The sequence below is a fragment of the Calonectris borealis genome, chromosome 13 (assembly GCF_964195595.1).
Source record: "Calonectris borealis chromosome 13, bCalBor7.hap1.2, whole genome shotgun sequence".
Lineage (NCBI taxonomy): Eukaryota > Metazoa > Chordata > Aves > Procellariiformes > Procellariidae > Calonectris > Calonectris borealis.
The window spans coordinates 16,665,899-16,680,348 of NC_134324.1; the positions used below are offsets into that span (position 1 = coordinate 16,665,899).

General features: G+C 40.2%; 1 protein-coding gene across 1 annotated transcript in view; it reads right to left on the bottom strand.

Moving 5' to 3' along the window:
- Positions 1–14,450, bottom strand: part of IL1RAPL2 (interleukin 1 receptor accessory protein like 2) — a 391,471-nt gene that overhangs the window by 170,018 nt on the left and 207,003 nt on the right. The window contains exons 4-5 of the mRNA XM_075162335.1: positions 7,540–7,726; positions 1,534–1,687 (exon numbers count right to left, since the gene is read on the bottom strand). Of these exons, the coding sequence (XP_075018436.1) occupies positions 1,534–1,687; positions 7,540–7,726 (341 nt within the window). The remainder of the gene's footprint in view (positions 1–1,533; positions 1,688–7,539; positions 7,727–14,450) is intronic.

Below are 14,450 nucleotides of genomic sequence, written 5' to 3' on the forward strand. Positions count from 1 at the left end.
CCAAATTACAAGGGGAACAATCTCGTAGTTCTCAAGCATTTTGCAAAAAGGAGAATACTTACATATTCCATATTTACATTTTTAATAATTCAGGTCATAAACATTTTAATAAAACAATTAACTTTAATACATACTACAGTTAGTTTAGGACAAATTAATTAAATTGTGAAGTATGAATATACCGCACTGTTCAAATAATGAAGAGAACACATGAGTTCTAGCAAGGTCATGAAAGGGGGAGAGCATAGAATATGTGTTATCTACAGAATATCCATCATGGGGAATTGAATTAGATGCACCTCATTTTCACTTTGTCAAACTTAGTTCATATTCTGGTTGAAGACCACCATGCTACCTAGGATAGCAACTATCCACAAGGCAGATATTATATCTTCATTTGACAGGTCTGGGGTCAGGTAGGTCAAATCAATACTTTAGAGATCTGTCCATGGTCAAAAATGGACAATAAAGAATCACATGATATATGAATCTCGCACACAGGGAAAAGAACTCATTTAAAATGAGGAATAATGATAAGAAAAGAAAAATGGATTTCACTCAAAATAAAGGGAAGAATTGTATTTCAAGAACACATCAGAAATATCTTATGGACTAATTCAGCTTGGTATAAGAAAGTGGAATTCTACTTATCATCGCTTTAAGTAGGACCCCATTTTAATCAGTGTGTCGGAACACAGACGGGAAAATACCCAACCATTTGCTTATATGGTTTTGTGCGAAAGGCTGAAAAAAACTCAACTGTTTTCAGATACTTGCAAAGTTCCACAGACAGTGAAGGCAAAATAATAATCATAGATGACATAATGTACAGTGGAATGGAAAGTGATCAGGATATATTGGTAGGAAATACTATTTTACCCATTCATTTCTGGTAGCTGACTAAAAGAGACAGAAAAATACTGTTGATTAGTAGATTATACATGGACTCAGAAACATACAATGTATGATCTCCTGATAAGCGGGTTGCTTTCCCCCTGACAGTCCAATGTTCCTAACTTCATTCTTGGAATAGGTTGTGCCACACTCTTCACTAAAGACAAACCCTAGACTAGAGAAGTTGATCATCATAAATTAAACCAAAGCTTAAATATATGGAACAATCACTCAAAAAAATATTAATGACTCAAGATGTCTCTTTTGGCTGCATTTTATTCTCAGACAAACCTCACCAAAAGCCTGTTTTACAGCTTCAGTCAATATTTTCTCTGTTTAGAATCGAAGACAAAACTGGAGTCTGAATTACTTCCAGCGTATAGAGAGGACGTAGGTCTGCTCAATCTTTTGCTTTATAACCAGCACTTCCAGGTTTTGTACAGAGCAAAAGGTAGAAGTAGTCTTCTGTGGAATTTTATAAGCTCTTGATATAAACTTGCCCTAGTTGGGGATTGCTCAGCTATTGGGATTTGGTTTGGACTTACTTCTATCAAATAGATTCACTGACGTGTGAAAACCACTTTTTCTTATTATTTCAAAGCTTTATTTTTTCTACTGGCATAGAACAAAGATTCTTACCAGTAACCTTCAATTCAACTGTTCTTCGTATAAGCTTGCCTTCAAACTTCAGTTCACAGGTATAATTTCCTCCATCTTCTTCCTGGACCTCTTGTATTAAGAGAGTATTTCCCTTCTGAATTACGATGCTTCTCCACATTTTTGGCTTACATTCCTGCAGAAAAAAAAACATTGCTGAAATTACCCAGCTTGTATGACATAAGACAGTGTTGCCTGATCAGATTTTCAGTATTATACATAAGTAAACAACCATTTCAACATACTTTGCAATTCAAATTCAAATATAATTTCAGAAAGCACAGAGATCTGAAACTGGAATTAATTTGAAGACAGAAATTAAACACAAATGTTTTTAAGGTTCAGTAATTCCCACTGTATCATATGGGCCGTGTTTAATACGTGGTGCCCTGAAGCAATGGCTAAGTACCTTCTCTTTTTCATGATGAACAACTGCCAAGACCTCTACTTTAGGATGGACCATTAAAATACAACTCCCTTTGAAGGGAGTAAGAGTCTGTTAAGAGTTAGCCTGAAGGCAAACTTTACACACAGTCTCAGGCTGGAACGATTTACCAACAGAAGAAAACAGGCAGAACAAACAGCAGTTTTGTGAGCAAGAGAATTCAGGAAGCTTGGTTTCCTTATGGTGTTGTTTCTCATCACTGGCTTCTCTGGCACCTGATGAGCTCTGATTCAGCCTTTTCCCATCACTGGGCTCTTTGCAGCATCACCGCCATGTGCGTCCTCTGATGGAGTACATGGTAGTGATGGCCCGCAACTCCCACTGACTTCACCAGGCAGACCTTAGCTGTGTGGTCCTACTGGAACAGCATTTGAGTCCTTCTGTATAGTGTGTGATACAGCGCAAGAAGAGGCTCTCCCCTTCCTAACATACTGTATCCTTGCAGCCAGACCAGTCACCTTCCACACTAACAGTACTCATGATTGAATACCTCTTGGAATGCTCTGAACTAAAAGCATAGGCACAATCTGATCATTGTCTCTTTCAATGGTACCTTAAAATTATATATTTATCGTCTCTCAATAACTTTAACATCAAGCCTGTTCTGCCTGCAAACAAAATCTCAGTTCTCTAAAACAGTCAGTACTCCCGACAGTTATGGAGGCTCTGGCTAATTCTGTACCCAGAGCACACAAAGCAACACAGGGCCCGAGTACCTCTAAACCCCTCTATTCCCTCTCTCAAGGTGGCAACATGGAATAAGCGCTCAGGCTGCAGCTAACAATCTCGCATCAGTTACATCAGGCTCAGCAACGCCAGAGATTTGCATAAATAGCCCAGACTATGCCCCATTTTCTGCTTGTCTGCAACAGCAGTGTCAGAAATACAGCAAACAAAATAGAACAAAGCTTTCTCTTAAGAAAACAAACAAACGAGAAAATACATTGACATGCAAATACATTGCATGACAGCAAGAGATCAGAATGACACAAACATAAATTTTTCATGGGATTCCATACACATTCCAAATCCACAATGTCAGTTTCTAAATTAAATGATAATAATAAAGAAATAAAAAGATGGGACTGTGAGCTTTTGGCCTTGCTCTTGAAAATGGAGCACTGAAGCATTTATCCCTATCTCTAGTAGGATAGGGAAACTGTGCAATTCTGCTGCAGGTAACTGAGTGTTCAGGTTATCTTTCTGCTTCCAAACTACAGTTGCAAGGAAAGTGTAATCTTGTCTTGCATGTGAACTTTAGTTAACACTGATGACAGAGAATTATCAGAATCCAGATCCTATCTGCTGTGCTAAGAAGAATCAGAGCTTATTTTTGTTACTAAATTACACTGAGATCACTTGAGACTCATGCAGGACACAGATCTGAGCCAGAAAATGCCATTAAATCCTTTCTGATTTGCACTCAATTTTTTAGTCCTATTTAAAGATGCATCAACCACCTACTCAGAGTAACTAAATCTGAACCCTGGGCAAAGCATATGATTCAGTTCTATTCAATCCTAATTTAGAAGGAATACAATTCCCAGAATACACAAAGTAAGCATATTTCAGATATGCACCCTTTCAGTGCAGCACTGAAAGACCCTATCATACATTACCAGTTTTATATTCTCTATTATATTTTTAAAAGTATGGGAGCAAAGAGATCGAAGATACATTTTCATACGCTTTATATTTTTATATACCACATGTTTGTAATAGGAAAGCTGATATCTTTACTACTATGGAGATTAATGATTTAGCCCAAACAATGTTTGCGCTATTGTGGTTTTACAGTGAGGAATTCTTCTGTTGGAATTGTACCACTTACTTCCTAATTGTTTCTTTTTGTATCTACATAAAATGCTTCATATTAAAAATTATTTATAACCCTTTCTTTCCCAAATTTTAGCTAATTAATTTTTCTTCTACTGACTATGCAGGCTTTCTGAACATACGTTGAAAATGCCTGTTTTATTCTGCCTGTTATTCACAGACTAGTTTAATCCTCAAAACTAAAAGCAAAAAAGGGGAGAAGCTGTAAAATTATAACAATTTGTATTCTAAACAACAAAAATGGCCGAGAAACAAACCAATTAAAAAAAAAATTAACTAATCTTCATATTGTGGAAACAACCTGGATTTTACTGTCAGAGGTCTGCTAATTTCTCTTAAAAGGTAAGTCCTCAATTGTATGACTGTTGCTTGTTTAACCAATTAATTGCTCTTTACTGCTTTTGCACCATGTTTACCTGCTAGAAGAATCTGAAGGTTTTTTTTCCTAGCCTATTTATTCTCCTTAGACATCTTAAATATTTGTGGGTTTTTTTTCCTCCAATAATCAAGTTGTGCACTATTATGCTTTTTTTTCTCTTCCTTGAAATTTAAGTGGCAGCACCTCAACAACTCTATTTTCTGTAGGGTAGATAACAACTACCTGTCCTTCACCTGACATTTTGATTGTTTTCACAGCCCTTCCTTCAACCCAGTAGTAGAAAAGAGATGGTGGAAATGGATTAAGACTCCGCATTCTAGATGTAATATACCTTTTTCCTCTGCCAGCTGATTTTTCATGAAACTGCTCTTACTGTTAAATCCCATTGATTCAATCATGCCTTGACACATACATTTATTTCAAAAAAATCCTTATACTTCTTGTCAAAACAGTTCTAAGAGGCGTAACAGAGCTGTGTGTATATCAATGGCATTAATTGTGGAAATCTTTAAAAATAAATATTTCATGCAGTGTAATTCTAGCCAGAAGTGAAGTTCATACTACTGTTAAAACAAATCCTCATAGCAGATGTTTTATTCCTTATCGGGTGTGTATGTGGAAATCTATTCAGACATAATTATTTTAAGAGCGTGTTTAAATTACAATTAACACCCTGTAAATTGATGCAATTATTGGCTCAGATCCATTAATCCCTTCACATATAGAAGCCTTCTGGAAGGCAGGGCGAGTCCTGCACATGGTGCGCTTGCACCATTATTGTCCTGTCTGATGATATTTCATTGGTCACAAGTCCAAAATCCCCGACTACCAGCGAACTGGCAGGTTCTCGTGAACACAAGGATTTCTCTTTTCATCCAAAGGTATAAAGAAGGAACCTCAAGAACTTCCTCATATTTATTTATCTACTGTTCTATTTTGGACAACTTATGCTCTCCCCTGGATGAAAATCTTCTCTAAATATTTCAGCATAATGAAAAGGAATTGCCCCCAGTGCCTCTGGAGCAGATTTATACAAGAAGATGGTTGATTACACCTTCATGTACACATCAAACTCAACCACAAAGGTAGAGGGGAAAAACTTGAGGATCCAGTGTGCTATGACTGGAAACAGATGCCTTCTTCAGAAGGTAAAGGTCAGATCCTAAAGTGGAATATCACTTTACACTATTCTTCAGGAGAAGGACCGTCTTTTTGTTACACACGTTGCCTCACACAGCCTCTTAAGTCCCAGACTGCGGTTTGTAGGGGTTACCCCAGTACTCATCATATTATTTTGAAATCCAAGTAATTATATATTTTCTAGAAACTGGACTTACGCTCTTTGAATAGGCAAACTTCTATTAACTGTTAGTACCAAAATACCCTCTAGAATATTTTTCCAAAACCCTGTTTCAGGAATAAGTTTCAAGGGATAACCTGACATATATATCTTCTGCATAACATTAATATTGACATTTCACATTACTGAGCTTCCTGACTCAGGTCCAGATAACATAGGTGTTGTCTAAGAACTGAACTGCTAGCACCTTATTGTTAATTATGGATAAGGACGTATAGGTAGTAGGTTATTCCACTAATGTCTCTTTTCATTGTCAAGCCAGACTAAAGGTTGTCAACTTCGATTGTCTCACCATTGTCATCCAACCACATCAATTCTGTTCAATTTCACCATGATGATGACTTGTCAGTCAGCTGTCACACTCCTGCCTGGTGTCACACAACCTGTGTGTACAACCCAGATAACACGTGTGGGTATATGGAATAAAGATCCTTCCGTTCCCCTTCTTGGTCAACACAAAGCATCGTTGATGTGGAGTTGTACACGCATCTTCCTTAGACTGATTTCTGCTCCATGACAGCTGAAGATTATTCCTGCCAGACTATTTTTGCAGTGTGCTCTTGCAAAAAAATGAGATCTTCAGTGATCTGGTGTTCAGTAATACCTAGGCAGATAGGGCAAGAAACACCTTCTCTCTGGTACCCTCTTTTCTCCAAGATTTCAGACTTAACTGAATACATATATATTATTGTGAACAGCACTGAAGATATCCACCCATATGCTGAGAGAAACAGCTACAATGGCTGAAAGAAAAACTCTGTTTATACTAACAGTGGGTTATGGCACACTATGGTTTTGTTACTATAAGATAGAACATGTGAGATTTCTGTAAAAAATAGAAATGGATGACAACTTTTATAATTGCTCTTTTCTGATGCAACCTGCTAAGGAGGAAAAAAATCTGCAGCTCTGCACATATTACTTATTTCACACAAAATATCTATCTTTAAAGAACATTATTAAAGTTGGCAAATCAAGCACTCAAAATTTAGGATTTAACTAGTTTGTGTGTTTCTGTCTTCATTACCTGAACCAAGTTTGTCCTAAACTTATTCTACCTTTATCCCTACAATCCAAACTCTATTTTCCATGGACCCCACTGAGCTCCTCCTCTTGCCCAACTATTTCTTGTTCCCTCTGACTCTCAGGTCTTTATTCTTCTCCATTGTTTCTTGCAGCAACTCGTACCCGAGGGCTTTTCAAATATCAGACTTTGGTCCAAGTCCAGACAACGTGTAAAAAATGCCAGACCTTGCTATGGTCTTGGTACCTGATGTCTGCCTGACAACCCATGTTTTAGTCATTCTCCTGTTTTCTTGAGGAGCTACAGAAACACATCACCAATATATCTGCTGCTGAAAGTGGTGTACGATACTTGACAGACCTTGGAGAAGGTACAGCCAGCTGAGTTACCTGCCGAGTAGTAAAAGTATCTAACAGACCTCAGTTAAAATTAACAGACCTCAGTAAAATTACTCAACGAACCTCAGCAAAAGTAAATTATGCAGCAGACTTTGGTAAAAATTAACAAGCCTCGGTGAAATTACCCAACAGACTTCATAAAAATTAATTGGGTAGCACTACTGAAGCTGGTGGTGCTGATACACCTTTGGCTCCATTGTAGGTTGCCTCCCTTTGTTTCTACTACAGTATCAGGTAGGGAGACATCCCATGAAGGTGGAAACTGGTACAGAGGCACAGTGGTTTGGGAACGTGGTATTGCTGTTAGAGAAATCATGTGACCTCCTGCACAGAACATCCTGATTGATGCTGATTTCTGTTGGACAATGACCATCCTGGGTAGTTTTGCCTGTACTTCAGTATTACTTCTGTAATACTGGGAGAGCATCCTCCAGACCAGTCATAAACCACTGCAGACTCAGAAAAGGCCATCTCTACGCCTCAGACTGAAAACAGTTCAAGTTTTGTATAGTTTCAGCACAATAGCAATAAGACAGCAATAGTTACCTTGTACCACACCACATCTGGCTCTTGACTGGCTGTTTTGTAATCCTCAATATCAGGACAGGATATTGTCTTTCTCTTAGTGACTTCTGATTTTTCCAGATATCTGATCTTGCTGTTGTAGCAAAGCCCAGATTCATTCTCAGCTACCGTCAAGGACATGGACACCTTCATGCAATATGTTGAGTTTCTGCAGGGACAGAAAGATATTTTCATTTATCCTACCTCCTTTTTACGACGTTTGTTTCAGCACAATAAGCTTCTTTGTTAAGCTCTCATCTTCACAAACACTTCAGTGACACATTCAAATAGTGACTGTCATGCTGTGCATTTCCAGCACAGAGGAATTACTAGAAAACTAAAGGCTCATTTCTGATTTACTATGAAGAACCCTGTAGAAATTTTGTTGACAAATGATCTAACCCAGCACAGCAGCTCTTTCGAGCCTGCAAGTCTACGAACACAGGAACCTGTTGGCATCTCAAGTGTTGGTCAGGATACACTGCCCTATTTCCTCTATGTGTCACACACACTCCTCCTCTCCCTCCTTCTCTCCCGCCTTCAGGAGATTTCCCTCCAGTACGCAACCCTTGAGAAGAAGGGTTATGTGCTGGATGTTAAAGCACATCATGCAGGAAGAATTCCTCCCCCGAAGAAACTGCTATATAAAATCCTGCAGCATGTGATATTGTGGTGGGTTGACCTGGACCGGCTGCCAGCCGCCCACCCAGGTGCTCTTTCACTCCCCCTCAACAGGATGGGAAGGAGAAAATAAGATGAAAAAGCTCACGGGTCGAGATAAAGGCAAGGAGATCACTTACCAACTACCGTCATGGGCAAAACAGACTCGACTTGGAAAAAATTATTTTAATTAATTGCAAATTAAAATAGGTTTGGATGGTGAGAAAGACAAAAAAGCTAAAATACATTCCCCTCACCTCCTTTTTTTACTTCTCTACCTCTCCCTCCCCAAGTGGCACAGGGGGTGGGGATGGGGGGTTGTGGTCCGTCCGTAACAGCTCCTTTCTGCCACTCCTTCCTCCCGACACGTTCCCTGCTCCAGCGCGGGCCCTCCATGGCTGCAGTTCCTGTCAGGAACACCGGCTCCCCCGGGTCCCTCCACGGCCGCAGGGGAGTCTCTGCTCGGGGCCTGGAGCGCCTCCTCCCTCCTCCTGCCCGGCCCTCGGTGTCGCGGGGCTGTTTCTCACACTTCTGCCCTCACCCCTTGCTGCCCAGCAGCGTTTTGCCCTTCCTTAAACACGCTTTCCCCGAGGTGCCGCCAGCCTCGCTGAGGGGCTGAGCTGTGCCCTGCGGTGGGGCCGCTGGAACCGGCCGGAACCGGCTGGAACCGGCCATGTCCGGCACGGGGCAGCCCCTCAGCTCTCCTCAGAGGGGACCCTGCAGCCCCGCTGCCAGCGCCTGGGCACGGGCACCCAGTGCACATATGCAAGAAGTCAGACTGGTGGTTACACGGATACATTTTGGTCTTAAAATCCTGAAAAATGTAATTTTTCACTTCAAACCATTGCCTGCTCTATCACCAAAGCACCCTGACAGAGTTAAATCCAGGTGAGCAGATTGCGAGCTACACCCAGTTTTTCTTAACACCAGGGTAGAATAAACACAACCAGCCCAGCTCCCATGCCTCACAGTCATGAAAACAAGATTAAATTAAATTCCTTCAGACTTGCATCTTTAACAGAGCTATCAGACACACAACAAAAAACCCCAAACTGGTGTTTGTCGTGGTGTTACTGTGAAGCATTTGCACTTTGCGCAGGATCGTTGCAACCCAGACTGTCAGCTTCTGCCCTTCATTAGGCGTAATGGCAAACAGAGTCCTTTAAAAGCAAACTACAAAGTACAAGCGACAATATAATGAGGCTGTTCCTCCCGTCATGCGTCGTTCTGTCATTTTAACTGACTGCGCCACAACCAAAAAAGCCGGAGTAAAACCGACGTGCTGGGTGGTTACTCCCATCGAAGGGAGTTGCGGAGAGCTCTTGCAGGAGACATTGCCGCTTTGCCACTGCCTCTTCCATCGCAGCTCTGCTGCAAACCGGGTTAGCTGAGGCAAGAGGGTGGCACGGCAGACAACAACTGCCCTGTGCACCTGGGAAGTGATCCGTCAGTCAAACCCTGACACTAATGACACTGGCTGCTTACTCCCTTCAGTCAGACTCATGACAATGCTTTTAATTTAAAAAAAAAACAAAAACAACCCAACACGCTCTGTAACAAATCTTTTCTTATGCAACGTTTCAACAACACGTCACTCTGTCAAGCGAGCCTGTAGTTGGGAAGAAAATAAAAAGGTCTATAGGGACACTTCATCACAGCACTAAGCCTCATGCTAAACACGTGCTGACAAAACACTCTGCAAATGGCTTCTTGTCAAAGGTGTGCCATGAGCAGGTATTTGCAGAAAGAGGTATTTGCAAGCCAAATCAACAGGGAATCTTCAGAAACCTCCCATTTTCAGCATGGTTAGTGTTATGTATTCAGCAGAACCACAGACTTCCCCCTTCCTACTCCCTTCTCTTCAAAATGCCACCTATTCTTTTATGTAATAAAATCGGTGGATATTTTCTCTGTCCCTCACCTCAGAGTGGAAAGGCTCACCTTGCACACTGCCATGACATGTTTCAGTTAAGCGGCTATAAAAAAGTCTCATCCTCACAAACTACACAAAACGTATTATTTTACCAGAAACAAAAGTTCTCTGGACTGAAAAAAATGCATCATTTTGGGTGGGCTTTTCAGAAATACTTATATGATTTAGGGAACATAAGTCAACTTTCTCCCAAACTACTTGCTTTTGAAAAGGGTTACCTTTTTTGTAGGAAGAAAACAAAACATATTCGGAAAGTTTCAACGCTTCCTAATACAGCACTGAAAATCCACAAAATATGGATGCAACCACTCAGTATAATCAATAGTAATTAATCAGTAATGATTATTTAACTTTCCTGAATGACTACAAGTATTACTGAGTGCAAATAAGGTCACATGCGCCCAGTAATAATGATCCAGGCTAATCAAGAATAATGACTTTGAATAGTTACCCATTACTTGGTGTTATTTAATAGTGCTGTATTTTCTGCTAACAATCTTGCATTATTTACATTGTATTTTGAACAGCACTGGAGGCTACTTCTATTTAAAATGCTTCCTGGAACCACGACCTAAAAATGTAGTATTCTTTTCAATAGTTACAATTAGAATTGAGAAAACTAAGTGCCTGGTGAGCACTATCACTTTTGTTCACACTCCATGACCAAGACAATAAATCTACTCAGGCTCATGATGAAGAAAGCCCTCACTAAGCCAACAGCAATAGCCTTGAAAGCTTTATGAATGCTTCTTCACCAGCCACTCACATTAGCACTAGTGCCGGTAATTCAGAAAAGGGCAACTTCTGCAAGAATTCCAGTGAATGAAGCAGCAGCCTTCCTTTGATCTAGTCAGTTCGGGAAACAGCTGTATTTCAGTCATGTGCAAAAGGAAACAGCAGTTTGATGAGCCTCACTGTTTTTCTCAATTTTGAGGCAGAAGTCTGGGAGCTGAAGTTTGTAGAAGACGTGAGCCATTCCTCCCTGTGCTAGGCAAGCTGTTCCCCAGGATGGTATGGATTTCATGACTCAGTCCTCTGAGCAGGTGATGGGTCTGTGCTGACTTTTTCTTGGAGACTCCCATAGCTACCATTTTTCTGTCAGCTGAGATGCTATGAGACAGAGCTTCATAAAAAGATACATTCCCTTTGTTTTAACCAGAAGATTGCCATAGAATTGACCATGTTCATTCTACGCGGGAATTAGTAGGTGAACCAGTTAGTTTTCCTACACAGAAAAAAACCTTGTAATTTGAACTGTAATTTGCAGAAAAATGTGCATTTGGTTTCACTGGCACATGGGAACGTGCTGTCTTCCCTCCCTTGTGGAGCCTGGGGCATAAAGGGGCTCTCTAGAAGGTGACAGCTTGAGGGAGAACTCAGGAAAGGGATCACAAAGCAGTTGTCGGTCTCTACAGCATTGTTTTTACCACCTGGGTAAACAGACAGGAATATTATGGTGCTGGCCACCACACAGGTCACTGAGGTGATGGGAACTCACCTACAGAGGTCCCTCAGGAAGCCCATAGAGCTGCTCTACTGGGAGGGTTCTTTCTTTCCAGTTGTTCTCAGGACCTCTGTGTCCACAAGCGCTCTCCTTGATGAGCTGCATTTAAGTTGTTTATGTTAAGGGTCTTTTTAATTTCTTTTTTTTTTGTAAAGGTGTGGAGACTGACTAGCATGAATCCTACATTTATTGCTTATCTTCCTTTAAAAGCTAAACAGATGGCCTATGTATTACAAAAAGGAGGATCCACTTTTGTTTTCAGTAAATGGTCATGGAGCTTGGTGGGGGAGGGCAATGCTCCCAGCAGTTTGCAGACTGCCAGGAAAGGTTGTATGACCATATTTAAAGAGGAAAGCTGGAACACACGAAGAACAATAGATAACAATAGCAAAGCAGGTAACCCGGGTTTTGCTGACAGAATCGGTGGCTGAAAGGAATAAAAAGGAAGCATCTTCCAGGTGGATGAGGAAGATGCTGGAGGGCTTGTGGTGGTTATCTCAGTAATGTGAGGCCAGGTGAGAAGAGTTGTATGTAAGGAGAGAATATTGGAACCCAAATGAACTTGGCAGACTGCAGACAGCCCACTTTCCACATGTAGAGGAAATAAGCCCATGAGTCTGAGAGTAGGTCTTTTAATAATTTGTCTTTTCTGAAAGGTTTCCAAACCATTCGTTCTCCAGGGGAGTCAATTTCCAGTGGTTTCCATTTCTATAGATGGTAGCAGTGGTCATATGGGGAACAGGCAGAGGGAAGAAAAGAAAGAATCACTCCATAGTACAAAGAAAAAAATTTAAGTGTCTTATGTTTTCACACTGAAACTAAGATTTGTAATTCCCTGTTTCAAGGGACTAGTTATAAACTGGGCCTACTCTCTCAACTGGAAATGTGAAGAAGGGTTTAGCTTTGCCAGCGTTCACAAAGCAGTTTCCTTTGTTCTGGTGGCAAGGCATTTGTAATCCCCAGGCCACCTGGAACTGGCTCTGAACCACAAACTGAAGCCAGCTCAGAATCCAATAGAAAACCACAGGGAAAACCAAGGGATTTTAACAGGTCTCAAAACAAAAGCAAGCAAAATTGTGAGTTTGGCTTGACTTCGACGCAAGAAAAAGAGGGAAAAAGGGAGGATATAAAGAAATGGATAACAAGGACATTTGAAATTGAAGTGTCAATTATTTTTTATCTTGTTTTGGATTCAAGACAATTCATCAGCCCTAAGGCTGAATTCAAGTTAGAGAAAATATTCACAGCTTTGGAAAAAACCTTTTTCTTTGGCATTTGTGTTTCTGCTAGTGAGGGCGGTTTGTTAAAAGAGTCAAGTAAAACAATTTTGTCTCTAGTATGCACGGAATTTTCCCCCGTTTATCAATTTTCTTATAAAGAGGAAGGAGGCAGTAAAGTGGTTGAGTATTTTATATCTACTAGAGTTTAAAAAATCCCTAAATTTGAATTGCATGTTTATACAAGAGCATTTGCGATTTTTTTTTCTTGCAGGTTCATTTTGTATTAAGTGTTGCGATTTTTCTTACATTAAAGTTCTAATACTTTGGTCTTAGAACTAAGACTATGGTGGGAGATCCAAAAGCTGGGAAGTGTTTTTATCAAAGCAGTGCTCAGGGAACAGCACAGCTCAGACTTAGATCTCTCCCAGTGTACCTAAACACTCTGGCTGTTTTAATGACATTTTCATTGGCTCACTGAAATACTGATTGCAGGACTATATAGGCCAACCCTTACATTCATCTTTGCTCATTCTGAGTTAAAGCAATAACAGCAATAACTACACTACCAACCGTCTTTGTCCATCTGAAGGTCCACAGCAATTAATGCACTACCAGATCCACTTCCAGCTGCTATAAGTATGTGCTATGTTATCAGCTTTCAGACTTAATTGAGCATTTGATTCTTTTGCTCCCTCTTCATGAGAATTTTATAAATTTATTCCTGTCTAAATTTCACACTTCACCGTAACAGTCACCAAGCAGTTTTATTGGTATCTGAGCTTGTTTCTCTCAGATCAATGAGGTCATGGTTTGGTGATCTGCTTAAAGAAAAATGAGTACTTTATTATAATTGTTTTTTTCAGTTCACACAAATGTAACATCTTTCCTAAAAACAAATGGATTATTACTTACTCTTTCAAGGTTTCATTCAAGTGCTAACTTATTTCTCAGTGACTACCACTGCTACATGTTTAGGATCATTGTCTGGAAAAGATCAAATTCCCGCTTATGGTGTAAATCACTCTCAGAGCTTACGAATCACAGATCCTTCAAAGTTTTTGGATTTTTTTTCTTCTTATCAATTTGTCAAGTGAGAGAGCAATGCCCGAAGAGGAACAATTCGACAGATGGCTGGCACTGCTGTAGTTGGTCCCTGAACCACGTGCCAAGAGGCACAATGATTCTGTGGCTTGTGTGTGTGGTACCTGGCACAACTCCAAACCTTCCTATCTTGTATTTTGCTTGCTCGTCGCTGTCATAACTATAGTAAAGGTAATTCTAATACCAACTCCTATGCATGATAAGGAGAAATCCTAATCCCATGTTACCTCTCCTTTAATGTCTGACTGGTTTTCAAGATCTTACTAGTAAAAGAAAACAACATCAAGGAAGTATAATCTCAGAAAGTGCTAAAACAGTACCATGTTACAAATCCAATGTTCTTGTATTATCTCTACGTCCTTTGATCCTCCAACAGAGACCTGCATTGTGAATCCAGACAGAGATATCATTGAAGGTCCCATTACTCTTTACAAATGTTTAGTCTTTCTGTACGTTTCTCCTCAGATTCAATTGC